Here is a 16312-nt window from a genome sequence, read left to right as displayed (position 1 = left end):
TTGTGGCCCATCCTCATCCATGGTTCAGCTATTTAGTTGCAACACTTAACCAGGAAAGCAAAATGTATGGTCCACATAGAGTTTTATTTGGAAACTAAACCTATGAATTTCAATAGAACTTACTTTCAAATAAGTGCCCTAAGGTTTGCTGCCTTAGAATTATAGTTTTCACATTTGAATCTGCTGGTGGATTTCCTTTTCTTTTCTGCCTTTGGGTTGTCGCTGCATATTCTGCAATACATTGCTCCCCCCTATTAAATTACTATGAGAAATTCCAGAAATGATGTACCCAAGTGAAGAATATTCTGTTGCAGTATAGGTGCAAATGCATTTCATGCATGAATCCTGCAGTATAATATAGTATGATGGGCATGTGTTCAGCAAACGTCTCTCTTGTTGCTGCCACCAACTGTCCCACCACTAACAAAAAATAGTTGACACCCTTCGCACTGTACAAAATACTGATTAATTAGATGATCTTTACCTAGCAAGCGTTGAGGAAATATCTCAGTGGGTAATGTCTTCCCTGCTTCATAGAGGATATGAGTAATCATTGACCAGTCGGATCCTAGGCAAGGCAGCCTAGAGAGTTTTATGCTGTTGGCAGTGCTGTTATACATACACAAAAACCAGCAGATTCAAGAGTGGGCAGAAGGAAAAGAAGGAATGTCGTACTTACTCAGAATTAAAAACAAATGTGTTTATTTTTCTATTTTAGGGGCCTGCAAGTACTACTCACACCCGTTCTTGCAAATATTCTTGAAGCAGATCAAGAGAAGTGTTGGGGATTTGATCAGTTTTTTGCAGAGACGAGCGATATACTCCACCGAATAATTATTCATGTTTTCTCTCTGCAACAAATGACTGCACACAAAATTTATATTCACATCCATAATAAGTAAGTATTTCAGCATTTTCATATCTTTATTCTTACGTGACATTTCAAACTGATAGGATCAGGTTTCCTCTGAATAGAACAGTTTTGCTTATTAACTCTGAATTCTTTCTCCTTTCACTCTGTCTTTATTACTGCATTAGGAGCCATTTTTAAAACGTATTTTTGCTTCTTCTTTTTAAACAGTGCTGCCATGTTTCATGATTTGGTATACAAACAGACAAAAATAGCTTCAGTTAATCAAGAACTGATATATGAAGGCCGGCGTTTAGTCCTAGAGCCCAGCAGATTGGCACAATCTTTCCCCAGAACCACTGAAGAAAATCCCATAATCGTCGTGAGCAGGGAGCCTGTGAAAATCACAGGATTACTCTATGACGAAAGTATGATGGAGTCTCTTGTTTTTTTCTTTTCTTTTTTAATGGCTGACTTATTTGAACTGAATTGTTATTACTTGATTTTATTATTATTATTTTAAACACGTTACTTTGTTGGATCCTGTTTCGAACATCAGCCCCCTATGTGACCAGATAAGTTACTTTTTTAAAAACTGTGAGCAAGTAATTGGTTTGCTGTCCTGGAAAATCATGTGAGGAAGGGTGGAATGGAAATTGTAAGAAATAAAGCAATCCTAATTATAATTTTTCTTTTATATTCTGCATTTGTTTGAGTACTATTTGCTTATTTTTAAAAAAATACTTCTGTTCTAGTTCTGCTTCCAAAGGTCCATCAACGTTATGACTTAGATACTGATGCAAGCATGGCAAAAGTGAGTATCTCTTCATAATTGTGTCATGGAACCATTTCCTAGAAGGGAAATACATGTATTGGTACTGAACTTGGATATGGCAGAACACCCGATAAGCCCCTGTTCTAGATGGAGTCTCCCCTTCAGCCCAAATATTCTACCCCAACTTTAATATACAGTATCCTGCCTACCAGGTAGTATCTTGAGTTCCTTGCTGCCTTTGTTACCCTTTGTCCCAGCCCAATATCCCAAAATATCTAAAGAGTATGTGCTCCTTTTGCACCTCACAGATGTCTAGGAAGTCCAAACTGTAAAACTAAAGTTTAGAAACCTCAAACTTTAATTCTGTCTTGGTGATAAGTATGTTGCTCAGTATTCCCACCTGCCTTTTCATGATTTAGCTTCCTAAAAATATGCTTCTTTTACTCCTACAGTTTTATCACAGTCTGTTTGCTTGTGACAAACTGTAGTGTATGCTGCTCACACCTTTCTTTGGTCTTCCAGGCAGTTACAGGGGTTGTTTGTTACGCCTGCAGAGTTGCCCATGCTTTACTGCTGTACCAGGAACTGATGCGGAAGGGAATCAGATGGTTAATGTAAGTGGCGCTGTGATTTGCTTGATCGGGCAGAGTGATTCATTTCTCTGGCACTTACTGACCCCGGGTATTCCAAGTGCCAGTTACAAAGGTGGAAAGCCCCAGAGAGATCTCTGCCCAACAACTGCCATGCACATCCAGCTATAGACAAACCTGAGCTGTAATAGAATTACTGTATTTTTTGCTGCATAAGACACACCTGACCATAAGACACACCTAGCTTTTAGAGGAGGATAGGGGGAAAGCCCTGTTTTCGGGGGGATCAGCTCACAGTTGTGCAGCTTCTTTTGCAAAGGGGAAAAGCCCCCTTTTTTGAGGATCAGCTCAAAGTGGTTGAGCTTACTTTGCAATGGAAAAAATCCTGTTTTTATGGGGTTCAATTCACGGTTCTGCAGCTTCTTTAGGAAAGGAAAGGGAGCCGTTTCTACAGTTTCCAGACAGATAATCTAATCAGCCAGTCACATGTTGCTGGGGAAACAAACAGCCTCTGTCTACAGAACATTCAACAATGGAGTCCTGGGCAAGGGGGCAGGGCCAGAAAGGGAGCCAGCGATCGACCACACATTCGCTCCATAAGACGCACGGACATTTCCCCTTATTTTTAGGAGGAAAAAAGTGTGTCTTATGGAGCGAAAAATACGGTGTATCCTTTGGTGCTGCATAGGAGGTAGTTACAGCGTGACAGGCTTTCCTGTTCCTTGCAGTAAACTATTAACTTAAGTTTCTGTTAATCATCAAATTCCATCTACAAATGCAATTCTTGTATGCAGGATGATGGCGTTCTAAGCTTGTTTACTCAGAAGAGGACTATCGCCCGATTAAAAGTACTTAGAATTGTGGCCTTTGTTTACATGCAGCTGCCATTTTGCATGGAGGTTCCGTTCCCGGCTCCCCTGCGTACCAGCAGACCACGCCCTGCCCCATTATGCCCCATTCTGTCTCCGTTCTGCCCTCTCCTGGGTCCAAAAGGACCTGCAGGTCGGCAATCGTGCCAAAAATGGTCACCACCTGTTCTTAGAATATAGAACCTTTTCAGGAATAAGTTGATGTTCATTACTTATCACTTACTTCATTTATGAATCATTTCCTATGAGGCATACTGAAATGATTTACAATATACAGGGCTACCTCAGTTTTCAAATGTAATCCATTCTGGAAGACCGCTCGACTTCCGAAACGTTCAAAAACTGAGGCGCAAAGGGCAGCCTGCAAATTCAATAGAGAAAATTGAAAAAACCTCAGCGGAAGCCGTTTGACTTCCGAGGCGTGTTTGAAAACGGAAGCATTTACTTCCGGGTTTCCGGCGTTTGAAACGTACCACTGTAATAACATATAAAAACAGATAAGACAACCAACAAGAAGTTGAGCGATGCATATTTATTTTCCATGGGTTGGTGGGAGTGTGTCAATTTTTATATAGAGCAGACGTTTTCTATTGTAGCACGCGGCTAGCATATCCGGTATTTTTCATATCTGTGCTGACACAGTTGGTCTTCATTCTAGCGAAATAATCAAAGAGGATTACAATGAAACGTTACACAAAAAGACAGAGGTGGTTATCAAGCTGGAATTTTGCAACAGAAACATAGAAAAAGCTGGGGAAATGTGAGTATATAAATGCTCTTTTTTAGAACGAATGCTGCATGCTGTGAAGGTCTGCATTTCTCATGTCACTGGATAATATCCAGTCTTAGTCTTGTTGAACAATGATGGGCATTTGCTACAGAATGCCTCCACCCTGCTCACTGGCTGATTTTGGACAGTCACTTAATCTAACCTACCTCGCAAGGTTGTTGTAGGGATACGGGGGGGTGGGCAAAGCATGTATGGCAGCTTGAGCTCCTTGGAAGAAAGGTGGGGTATAAATATAAAACATAAATAAAATAATTTTTGTTACCCTAAAATGTAGGTTAACTACATAAACTACTTTTAACTAGCCTTCAGCAAAACTGCTTTCAAGGTCTACAGAAATATCTCCACGCACATTTAGTGCTCAATTGTATACCCAGGTCTCCCTATTTCAGGTGTTTGTGGATGTACTGTTCTGTTGGATCCAGAATAATTGTTTTTATTTTATTTTGGCATATCACCAAATAGGGTTTTTTATTTTTATTGTTAACAATTATTTGATCATGCTAAACAGATCTGTGGGCTGTTGTACGTAGGTTGACTTTGTGTGTCTTGTCTTCTGGCGAACAGATATCAAAATATGTATCAAAACAACCTGGCACCGTCAGAAGTGGATGAAATTTCAGACATACACTCCAAGCTGTTACGGGTAAGCATATTAACATTGCAGCATTACAGTACTTGAAATAAGGGTGTACTGCAAATTCCTGGTATGTTTAGTGTTTTCCTGTAAAGGAAAACCACTTTTTTTTTAGCATGTTTGTTGAGCATGTTCATTAGCTGATGGTATTTTCTTCATATGAATCTATTTAGTGTATGTGTTATTTCTTTCCAATTTGGATGTGGAGAGATGTGAACAGTCGTGGGGAAATCGCTCAAATTTCTGGCTTGATATTTGTGTGTGTGTGTAGAAGTGGCATACGGCAGAATTCTTGTGGGGAGAATAGCGAGCCATGCTTTGTTCACATGCATGGGTGTTCGCATGAAGAAACACGTCCCCCAAATGTGATGCTGAACCAGTTGCACAACAGCACTGCAGGGAAATCAAACTAATACAGGTGTTGAGCATTAATGTGCTAGTGAAATATTCCAGTAAAGTTTATTGCACACCCTAAAAGCAAAAATAAAAAGATCTCTTTCAATGTAGTTGACTTTCTATTTTTGTGTCAGTGGTGTTTTGTGTATATTTACAGTGACAGCAATGTAGGGATGTTGCCTGTAAGCACAGATTCTTGGCAGCCAGTAGAAAGTCTCTCTTTCCTCCAATGCAAGGATGCTTAAAGTATGTTAAGGTGGACGTCTGTAAATTCTAGGAAATGTGGCTTGGCTTGCTGCTATTATGAGGTGTTGCAGGTTTCTGGCCAATTTTCTGTCATTGAGACATTTTCAGCTATTCTAAAGTAACCAGGGTTTCTTTCTTTCTATATATACAGTCATACCTCAGGTTGCGATCGCTGTGGGTTGCGCGTTTTTGGGTTACGGACGCACCGAACCCAGAAGTTCCGGAACGGGTTACTTCTGGGTTTCGGTGCATGTGCAGAAGCGCCAAATCGTTCTTTGCGCATGCGCAGAAGCGCCAAATCGCATCATGCACTTGTGCAGACGCGGCGCTGCGGGTTGTGAACGTGCCTCCCGCATGGATCACGTTCGCAACCCAAGGTTCCACTTTTTTATTATTTATTTTCCATTTAATTATATACATTCACATCATCATTATCCACTTTACTGCCCTGGCTCTTTAGAGCCTATTGACTTCCTTCCCTCCTGCCTCATGGCTTTCAAAATTAACCTTTATATCATTGCATTTTGTACGTTTTCCAATTCTAATTGCACTCATTACAAAATGACTCAAAATTTAAATAAATAAAGGTAGAAAATTTCTCATTACAAGTCTTCAGACAACCCTGCTAGTGATGTTAATTGCTTGCAATAATCTTTCAAATATTGTCTAAATTTACTCCAGTCCTTTTGGAATATTTGATCATGCTGGTTTCGGATTTTTCCTGTCAGCTTTGCCAGTTCTGCAAAGTCCATCATCTTCATCTGCCACTCTTATTTCATTGGTACTTCTTGTTGTTTCCATTTTGGGGCTAAAAGAATTCTTGCCACAGTTGTTGCATACATAAACAATCTTTTATCTTATATTTATAAAAGATAAAAAGGTTTCTTTCTATATATGTTCCAAAACTCAGCTTTCAGCAAATTTTTGCTGGGTAAAGCTGAATTTCTTGCATTCGTTCAGCTTTCAAGTTCGCGGGGAACAATAGAGAGCAGTCTTCAGGATATCAAAAGCAAACTCTGTCCGAATGGCCTGCTGTCTGATGGCTGGACCAACCAGGAAGGCACGCACCCGAAAGACAGAAAGTGAGTGGCATTTCCACGTAAAGTTCTTACTGTGCTTCGTTTTCAAGTTCATGCATACTGGCATGTGTTAAATGATTTATATCTTTACTTTTTCTCTCCTAGCCCAGAAAGGTTGCAAGTCCTACTGAGTTCCATTACAGAAATTTATTATCAGTTCAAAAAAGACAAAGCAGAACGCCGTAAGTAATTTTAGTTTATATTTAGCTGAGTTAAATTATGAGGTACTGCAGATTTGCCTCTTTACCACCTGAGGTGTATATTTTTTAAGACCCATCCTATTTTTTGTGACTGTAAGTTGTGATTGTAAACTGTTTTTAATGTTGCGTTTATTTTAAATTGTCATACTTTAGGCTTAGGGTGAAGGGTGGGTAATAAATTAAAATAATAGTAATAATAAGTAATAGTAATAACCAGTGCTTTTTTCCTGGAGGGCCACATGGGTACACATACCCCTAAACATTTCGTGAATCTAAGTTTGGCCTCATTGAAGGGCAGTATTTCAATATGAGTAGGAAAATGAGAGTACCCTTAAACATTTTTTTTTTTTTTTAGAAAAAAGCCCTGGTAATAATAATGTTCAAAGTTAAAATGATCATGGCTAAGTATATGTGTACAGTCGTACCTTGGAAGTTGAACAGAATTTGTCCCGGAAGTCTCTTTGACTTCCAAAATGTTCAGGAACAAAAGCGCTGCTTCTCATTGGCTGCAGGAAGCTCCTGCATCCAATCGGAAGCCCCGTCAGACATTTGGGTTCCAAAGAATGTTCGCAAACCGGAACACTCACTTCTGGGTTTGTGGCATTTGGGATCCAAGGTACGACTGTATTTGACTTGATGGGGGGTCATCGATTATAAAATCAATTTGTGTTTCAAACGGTGAGTAGAGAAAGCAATTCTGATCTGCCACTGTGCTGCCCAGAGGCTCATTTGTTCCCATGCAGGTCCTCCCTGTTTCTCACTGGGTCTCCTTCCCTCCCCCCCACTGACGTTTGGCTTGAAATAATCATTCTTCTGTAGGCAGTAGGACTCATTGGGGTCCTTGTGTCCACACACAGACAGCTTCTCCAATTTGCCCGTGTGCCCTAGAACCCAAAAAGCTTCACAACCCCCTGAGCATTACTTTTGCTATCCGATTTCATTTTATTCATTTATTTTCTTTAGGACTTCCATATAACGAGGAACAAATCCACAAATTCGACAAGTAAGTCTCTTTTTAAAATTCTATAAATATTTTGGGTGAGGTCCAGCATCCCACCAGTGGACACAAAATGACAAAATAAAAAAAACAATGTGTGATTTTCTATATGTGGGATTCCTCTACTATAATAATAATAATAATAATTATTATTATTTATTTATTTATACTCCGCCTATCTGGCTGGGTTTCCTCAGCTACTCTGGGTGGCTCCCAACAGAATATTAAAAACACGATAAAACATCAAACATTGAAAATTTCCCTAAATAGGGCTGCCTTCAAATGTCTTCTAAAAGTCAGATAGTTGTTTATTTCCTTGACATCTGATGGGAGGGCGTTCCACAGGACGGGTGCCACTACCGAGAAGGCCCTCTGCCTGGTTCCCTGTAACCTCACTTCTCGCAGTGAGGGAACCGCCAGAAGGCCCTTGGCGCTGGACCTCAGTGTCTGGGCAAAACAATGGGGTGGAGACACTCCTTCAGGTACACTGGACCAAGGCCATTTAGGGCTTTAAAGGTCAGCACCAACATTTTGAATTGTGTGCTTTACTGTGTACTCTTTCTACAACGTTCTCCCTCTTTGGAGTGCAGAGATACTGTTTTTAAGGTCCAGGATTGTGAGGAATGGAATATTTGGGAGCAATATGACAGTATGGTTCTTATTTCTGTGCTGCAGGCAGAAGCTTTTTCTACATGCTACAAAAGCCATGACCTTGTTCAAGGAAGAATGCGTCACCAAGTACGAAGTTTTCTTTGACAAGGCAGAGGACTGGATGAGGCAAGATTTTTTGTTTTGTGTATCATTGGACTCTCTCTACAAGAGCAAGTCATAGTGACACAAAAACATGATTTTAAAACTGGTTTTCCTTTTCAGGAAGATGCTTCTTTTAAGAAAACAGCTAATGAATCTCAGAAAACTCTGCTTCGATATTGAGGAAGAGGTGTCGAAATATCAGGACTATGTAAATGATGTAAGTGTTCTCCTTAATTACAGTCATACCTTGGTTTTCAAACAGTTTAGTTCTCTTAACGTTTTGGCTCCCGAATGCCGCAAACCCAGAAGTGACTTCCTGTTTGCAAACTATTTTTGGAAGCCAAATGTCCGACGTGGCTTCCATGGCTTCCGATTGGCTGCAGGAGCTTCCTGCAGCCAATCAGAAGCCGCACTTTGGTTTCCAAACATTATGAAAGTTGAATGGACTTCCGGAATGGATTCCGTTTGACTTCCAAGATAAGACTGTATCAGTATTTTAAAGAGGGATAGTCAAAAGAGGAATAAGTGCTTTGCAGAAATTCGTAATAACCTGCACAGATTTTCCCCTTAAATTTTATTGCATACACAAGGTCTCCCAACATTGCTCCATTAACACTGTAATCCTATGCATGCTTATTCAGAATTAGCCCTATGGAGTACAGTGGAGCTTGCTCCCGGGTAAGTGTGCATAGGATTGCAATATAAAATTACTAGAGCTCAGTGGTTGTCTTACTGTGAGAAATGTATTAAGGAAGAGAACAGTTATCATAAACATTTCAATTTAGAAAAGATTGACTCCATTCCAGATGTACCAAGCAATTTCTGCTGCCAGCTTTGATCATCTGTGGACAGGGGGAAGATTGCTTGGAGTTCATTGAAATTAGGCTCTAGGGCAGTGGTTCTCAACCTGTGGGTCCCCAGATGTTGTTGGACTACAACTCCCATCATCCCTGAGCTCTGGCCTTGCTAGCTAGGGGTGATGGGAGTTGTAATTCAACAACATGTGGGGACCCACAGGTTGAGAAAGGCTGCTCTAGGGCCACAGGCCTCCCATCCCTAACATATAAGATCTCTTTCCAAAAAAACATTGTCCCTCCCCCCCTTTTTATTAAGTCCACCAGTGGAGCATTGAAAAGCTAGAGAGGATTTATTTGCCACAGAGTCCAGAACAATTCACTCTCTTTGATAACCAGAATGCCCAAAACTTCCCAATTCTTTAGATCTTTAAAAAAAGCTTCGAGAACAAGAGGAAAATTAACATTGTATAGGTAATCCTTATGATATGTTATTTTTGTGCCTAAATACCTTCCCAGTTTAGATAGCCAGCTAATAGAACTCCTTTTTAGTGCAATCTTCACAGTTCCATAAATTCTGTTTTGTTAACATTAGACTTACTATACATCTGGAAAACTTACTAAATAGAGTTATGCAACTACAGACTTCAGGAACTGACTAATGAGGGTCCCGCGGTGCTGTCAGGGTAGCACTGTTAGTCAAGGTGGGGTGAAGGGGGAGGCGCAGTTGGTCTTCTTAAGTCTCTTGGGAGCAAGAGCTCATGCTCTTTTCAACTCTTGGGTACCAAATGTCATCCCTTGAATCCAGTGAGTATTTATTAGAAATATGTCTCCTGTTTTTTTCTTATTAAGATGGGCTTTGTGTATTTTATTACAGTTACAAGAAAATTTACCCCATAAGATGTTTGCGGCTTCCGGTGGGATCAAACATACAATTAACCCAGTTTATCCAAGTTCAAACACTTTGGTAGAAATGACTCTTGGGTAAGAATTTCTCACCTGGATGAATGCAATGCTTTTTAACCTGCTTTTCACAGAACTACTTAAAAATGCCAAGCTTTTGTTAAGATTGTTATTTTTTTATTATTTGAACCCCACCCATATGATTGGATTGCCCCAGCCACTCTGGGCATAGTCACATTTGAATGTTGACACCAAGCTTTATTAGTTGTTTTTTTAACCCAGGGGTGGCTAATCTGTGCCCTTCCAGATGTTGTAGTCCAACTCCCATCATCCCTGACCATTGCACTGTTGGCTATTTGCAGTTTAGTTGTGCTGCAGAAAGCTTGCTGGGGAGACCACGCATTACAAGGAACTCAAAAATAACTTTAACAAGGTTTTAATAACAAAAACTCCTTTTACATTAAATATATCAACAAGCATGACCCACCCATCCCCCGGGGTACTGAGAGAGTTAGGTGCTGCTCTTTATATACTATACCCAATTGCTGACACAGCTTAATTAACACAACTTAGCAGCACCTGCTATACTGTTTCACAGCTGTAAAACTGGGTCTCGTTATTTGCTCTGGCCCTTAAAGACATACACAATAATGAACCTTCACATTTAAAGAGACCATTCAACATGCACATGCTGGCTGAGGCTGAAGGTACTAGTGGTCAAGCAACATCTGGAGGACCAAGATGGCATAGTTCTAGAAACAGTATTGCCATGCAACATTTGTGTTTCTTATTCTTGTGTCAGCTGTTCTTATGGTGCTGCCATCACTAGCCCTATTTGGTGTGTTTTTTAAAATCCTTCATGGAGTAAGAATCGCATAAAGTAGAGTAGGGACAAGGGCAGTTGTTTCCTTCCTCTCCCTCTTCTCCAAACATCTGCCATGGGGAGCCTTTCCTACTCCTGTAAGCAGTGTTGGAAAACACCCCGGGGCCGCCTGCAAGCCCATGGAATTCCAAGCGTCCTCTGATGTGTCCAGCACTGGAAAAGACATCTCCCTCCTTCTCCAGGGCGCTCCAGCAACATATATCAGCTTGATATATGCACACTAATCTTCTGGCATAACACAGTAAGAAGAGTGAGACATCGTAGATCTAATCTACGACTTATTTACATGCTATATACTGACTACAGCATAATGGTATCTGTTCTCTCCAGTTCCGAGAGAACGACAAAAATGAAAGTACATTACAAAGTACATACAGAGGAAGAGAGATAAGGCTGTCTTCCGTTCCCACAGTCTTCTCAGACAGGCGTGTTATTCACACCAGTTACATCTGCAGCATCGACTGCATGAAATACTAACAGTTGGCAGGGTGGATTTGATTTAAATCATTTTTTTAACAGAAAGACCCATTCTTGCTGGTATTATATTAATATTTACAACCAGATGAAGGTTTTATTTTTGTAATAATAAATTTCCAGAGTAGTTTTTTCAGTTATATCAAAAATTACTGATTTGGTTATACAATTAGAAATACATATAGACAGATAATTATGGAAATATTGTGAGGTTTAATAAGTTAACTGTTTATATTTGGACAACTTTTCTGCTGTACTTTATTGGAAGGAGGAAAATAATCATTTCCTTAATAACAATAACATTATAGCATATATATCTATGTTTGTTAACTGATGTGGTTAAACAATTAAAAAAAAAAACTTAGACTGAGTTTTAGCACACATTAAAAACTTAAAAGAAATCCTTATTTCCTGATGAATAGCCTTTGGACTATAATGTAACTTAAATAGAAAACTATCTTTACAAAGATTTTCCCTCCAAAAGTATTTTATTTTAAAAATCCAATTTACATTTTAAAAAATTGATTTATTTTTTTAAAAACCACTTTAAAAATCATTGATTTTTATCCTCCCTGCATGTAGGCTCCTCATGTGATTTAGAACCCTGGAAGAGCCTAGTAGTCAGTGAGCCGAGCTGAAAGTTCCTCTTTAAATAGTCGTCCTCTTTAAATAGTCATTATACACAGTTTGGGTGTCTTTTTGAAAAATCTGTTTCACTTCCAGTTTCCTTACATTAAAGAAATAGCCAGTAGTTTTAGAAAGATTTTTAACTGAGAATTAAGCACTGTGCATTTCTTTTCTTTCTTTCTTTTAAACTTTCAGCATGAAGAAACTGAAAGAAGAAATGGAAGGTGTCGTTAAAGAATTAGCCGAGAATAATCACCTTTTGGAAAGGTAAGTGGGGGTTTTAAGGAACTTAGTTTGGCAGCAAGCATATACGGTGAACACGTAGCTGTGCATCTCTTTTGAGAATTTCTTGTGCACCTGAAGAGGGTTGGCCCACGGCTTGCAGAAGATCCATGCTTTGAAGTGGCGTCTTGTGTGCAACCAGAAGCAAAGGAGCCACTTCTGCATGGTGCTTTCCCACCCTGCAGAGGCGCACGTGTGAATTCTGTGCAGAGACGCTGGTCGCTTGAGTGTTTCCCATGTAATTGGCATCCCACCAGGAAGGAGAGTTAGGAATGACCGACACAGTGGACCCTTCCACTGTACTCACACAAATGCACTCCTTGTGGTGAAAGGCAACGTGGGTGGTGCTGTGGTCTAAACCACTGAGCCTCTTGGGCTTGCCAATCGGAAAGTCGGCAGTTCGAATCCCCACAACAGGGTGAGCTCCTGTTGCTTGGTCCCAGCTCCTGCCAACCTAGCAGTTCGAAAGCACACCAGCGCAAGTAGATAAATAGGTACTTCTGTGGCAGGAAGGTAAACGGCGTTTCTGTGCACTCTGGTTTCCGTCACAGTGTTCCATTGCACCAGAAGCTGTTTAGTCATGCTGGCCACATGACCTGGAAAGCTGTCTGTGGACAAACATTGGCTCCCTCGGCCTGAAAGCAAGATGAGCGCCACAACCCCATAGTCGCCTTTGACTGGACTTAACCATCCAGGGGTCCTTTACCTTTTTTTAAAAAAAAAACTCATTTTGTACTTCCAGGTGCACTCCTTGTGGTGCGTCTTAAAGACTTGTTCGATTCAAGCCAGTGGGCTTGATCCAGCTAAGTCAGTTGAACTCTGATCCCATAGAAATCAACAGAATGAGTTCATTCCACTGCACTGCAGCACAATCACTCAATACTGTGTACCAGAGACAGCATTAAATGCTATGATTGTGTTTTTTTGTTTAGGTTTGGTGCTTTGACGATGGATGGTGGCCCAAGGAATGTGGATTGTATTTAGCTGGACAATTTACCACAACACAATCTGAATTTGCACAGAAAGAGCGTATATCCATTGAAAGAGTTTTCTGAACTTGGCATTCCCCCTCAGTATTTAATAAAAGCATGTAAATATGTACATAATGTATATAATAGAAAGTATATTTCTTTTGGTAACGTTACAAGTGGTCTTAACATTTGGAGTAACATCAGAACTTTCCTCCGTGTGAAATAATGACGGCTGCATATTGTGATGAGCACATCGACACAATGCAATTGCTTCAAATGCTGTCCTTGCCTGTTTACTTGTGAATGTTGCTAGAGAAACTGGTCTTGGAAAAACCCTACTTCATTTTTGTCAAGGAAATTGGGCTTCCCCTTAAGTCACCTGAATGCACAGTACCTCATTTATGATCCTCTGAAATTGTTTCCTGCTGTCTTTCATTGTGAGCAGATGTCTCTTACAAAGTACAAAAAAAGAGACAGGGAAAAGTATGATTACCTCTTGAAAAAGTATCTCTCTTAACTAATGGTGAAGGAAATATTTTTGAGTTTGTAATCATGTTCAGTTTGAGTATGTATAATCTGCCAGTTTGGGATTTAAAAGCACATACAAATTGAATCTTCTATTTGCTAAATCAACAGGTGACGGAAAAGCTGTAACATGTTCGCTAGCATAGAGTGTGTCTCAAAATCAGTGAACCTTGTTATTAATTCTTACTGGCATTTAAAAAAAAAACCAAACACCATACAATTTCAAAAGTAGCATTTACTTTCTTACATGCTAAACATTGAGCCTGGTGTGGCCCATATACTGGTTTCTAATCTTTGTCAGTTCTACTAAAGTAGGAGAATTCTTTCCTTTTTTTATTAAAGCTATTGTGAAGCGTTTGACACTGAGGTAAAACATTGGCACAGGTGTTTACGCAGTTGCCTTGGAAAAGGGGATCCCTGAAGAGTTGGCACTTTCCTCACTCACTGAAAGTGCCTTGGCCCAGTTTTGGGGAATCTTCCTTACAGCTCATCAACCTCATTCAGCACAGAGGCCCAAAATTTAGTTCAGCATTTGATAAGCTATCATGGGGAGGAGGTAGTAGAGAAGTGAGCTTCTGCTACCTTCCTTACACTGTGTTTTAAATTTTTTTAATTCAACAGACATGCACACATACAAAACCAGTCTAATTCAGTCTTACTGACTTTAGTGGAACTTATTTTCCAACGTGTCTAGAAAGTAAGGCTGTTGTTCTAAGCCAGAGTATTCTGGATAAGTTCTAGGAGAGACCCAATTGATCTGAGACTATTCTAGATTTCTGTGGGTTGAGGCCTTCGTTTCTTTTAATCAAATTTCTAATCAACTCTACCTTCTGTCTCCTCCATTCTGACATGCCAAAATACAAATAAAAATCACCCGTCTCTACATAGTCTCAAATGGATAAAGAAATATTATTTCACTGTTGCAGCTCTTATTTTCATTACCAAGTTTCCAATAACCTAGTTGGAAGGACTACGGAAATCATAGGTAGTAAATCTATGTGAAACTTTGCTGCCTTATTGTATGTAAATGTCTATTCTGAAATGTTGAGATTATATTTCTGTAACGTGTTTACTTTATGCTATCGTTTTCTGTTTTACAGAATCATCATTTTGCATAATCCTGTTTACTCTATAACATAATTTTTGAAGGGAGGAATTGGAGAAGGGTCGATTTTTCTTCCATATACTGAAACCAGTTTTAAACAAATAGTGTAAATCATGGATGACAGCTTTTATGTTGCTGAAGGCACTTCTGCCACATTCTCCCATCCCTTCAGAGTTCCTTCCTTTCTATTAGTTTCATTTTATTTTATTTTAAAGGATTTTGCTGTCTTTCTATGAAGTTTCAGAATAACGGTGAGGGGCAGTGTTTTATTTGATTAAAATACTTTTTTTAAGCTTTTCTTCTGGGCTTTTTTTTTGGGGGGGGGTTCTCTCAGCTGCCCAAGAACAAATTGATAGCTTTCTATCGTATATGTTTATGTGCATATGGCACACTAAAATAAGAAAGGAATTACTTTTACTTGCTTTTCAAATTACCTATATTAGTCTCCTATACTAAAATAAAAAATAACCCCAAATAACCCAGAGGGGCTTATTTCTGAGGACACCTTTATAGGACTGAGAATTCTAATCCGTGGTAGCCATGGTGAAAATTGAAGCAGTACAGTCTATTCTGGATTAATCTACATTGCTTTTGTCTCTGCCCCTGCTTACAGCCCCCAACAGATTACATTACAGGGTACGCAGCACTCAAGAGAAAAAAGGTCCTGTTCCCCCTTCCTCCATGTAAATTATTAAGATAAGTTGTAAACAATATGACATATACCAGCTTGCTTTTTTGTAGTGTTCAATATTTTGCATTGTGCTTTCATATTAATTTGTAGAGGGAACTCTACCATTCTTAGTCTGTATAGTAACTCTATCGGCAGCGGCTGTGGGTCTTGCGAAAATTCTCTTCAAATCAATGTACCACAAGTTAGGCAGCAGCATGAGAAATAAATCTCTTTTCACACTTCTAATTCATTGTCCTTGATATGAGGAATTGCTGATCTTGGTACGTAAGCAATGTACATCATTGGACTTCAAGACTGGATACTCACAGTGTTATAGAACATTGTTAAGAGTGTGTGAAAGATAATGGGTTGAAAGAAATAATTAAAAAAACAACAAGGTATGAGCAGGACGCTGAAGTTGGTTGCTAGTTCCCAGTTCCTTATTTGGTTGAAAGTTTGAAACACTGAAAAAAGAAGAAAAGTTAATATGTTCTGAACTCCGAAGTAAAGTATGTCTCTGAATTGCAAAATAATATTTGGGATACCCTACATGATATATAGGGATGCAGGTGGCCCTGTGGTCTAAACCACAGAGCCTGGGGCTTGCTGATCAGAAGGTCAGCGGTTCAAATTTCTGCGACGCGTGAGCTCCCGCTGCTCGGTCCCTGCTCCTGCCCACCTAGCAGTTTGAAAGCACGTCAAAGTGCAAGTAGATAAATAGGTACCGCTCTGGCGTGAAGGTAAACGACGTTTCCGTGCGCTGCTCTGGTTCGCCAGAAGCGGCTTAGTCATGCTGGCCACATGACCTGGAAGCTGTATGCCGGCTCCCTCGACCAATAAAGCGAGATGAGCGCCGCAACCCCAGAGTCGTCCGCGACTGGACCTAATGGTCAGGAGTC

At 39.9% G+C, this 16312-nt stretch overlaps 1 protein-coding gene across 1 annotated transcript in view; it reads left to right on the top strand.

The window, feature by feature from the left end:
• The window catches only part of TBK1 (TANK binding kinase 1), a 29242-nt gene extending 13583 nt beyond the window's left edge, over positions 1-15659 (top strand). The window contains exons 8-21 of the mRNA XM_080971079.1: positions 719-898; positions 1082-1278; positions 1606-1664; positions 2148-2239; positions 3743-3844; positions 4439-4517; positions 6111-6232; positions 6335-6411; positions 7393-7432; positions 8102-8203; positions 8300-8396; positions 9851-9957; positions 12056-12127; positions 13075-15659. Coding sequence (XP_080827205.1) covers positions 719-898; positions 1082-1278; positions 1606-1664; positions 2148-2239; positions 3743-3844; positions 4439-4517; positions 6111-6232; positions 6335-6411; positions 7393-7432; positions 8102-8203; positions 8300-8396; positions 9851-9957; positions 12056-12127; positions 13075-13126 — 1378 coding nt within the window. The 3' untranslated portion in view covers positions 13127-15659. The remainder of the gene's footprint in view (positions 1-718; positions 899-1081; positions 1279-1605; positions 1665-2147; positions 2240-3742; positions 3845-4438; positions 4518-6110; positions 6233-6334; positions 6412-7392; positions 7433-8101; positions 8204-8299; positions 8397-9850; positions 9958-12055; positions 12128-13074) is intronic.
• The last annotated feature ends 653 nt before the right edge of the window (positions 15660-16312 follow it).

The sequence above is a fragment of the Podarcis pityusensis genome (assembly GCF_964106645.2).
Source record: "Podarcis pityusensis genome assembly, chromosome: 10".
NCBI lineage: Eukaryota > Metazoa > Chordata > Lepidosauria > Squamata > Lacertidae > Podarcis > Podarcis pityusensis.
This window is presented reverse-complemented; position numbering and strand designations above follow the sequence as displayed.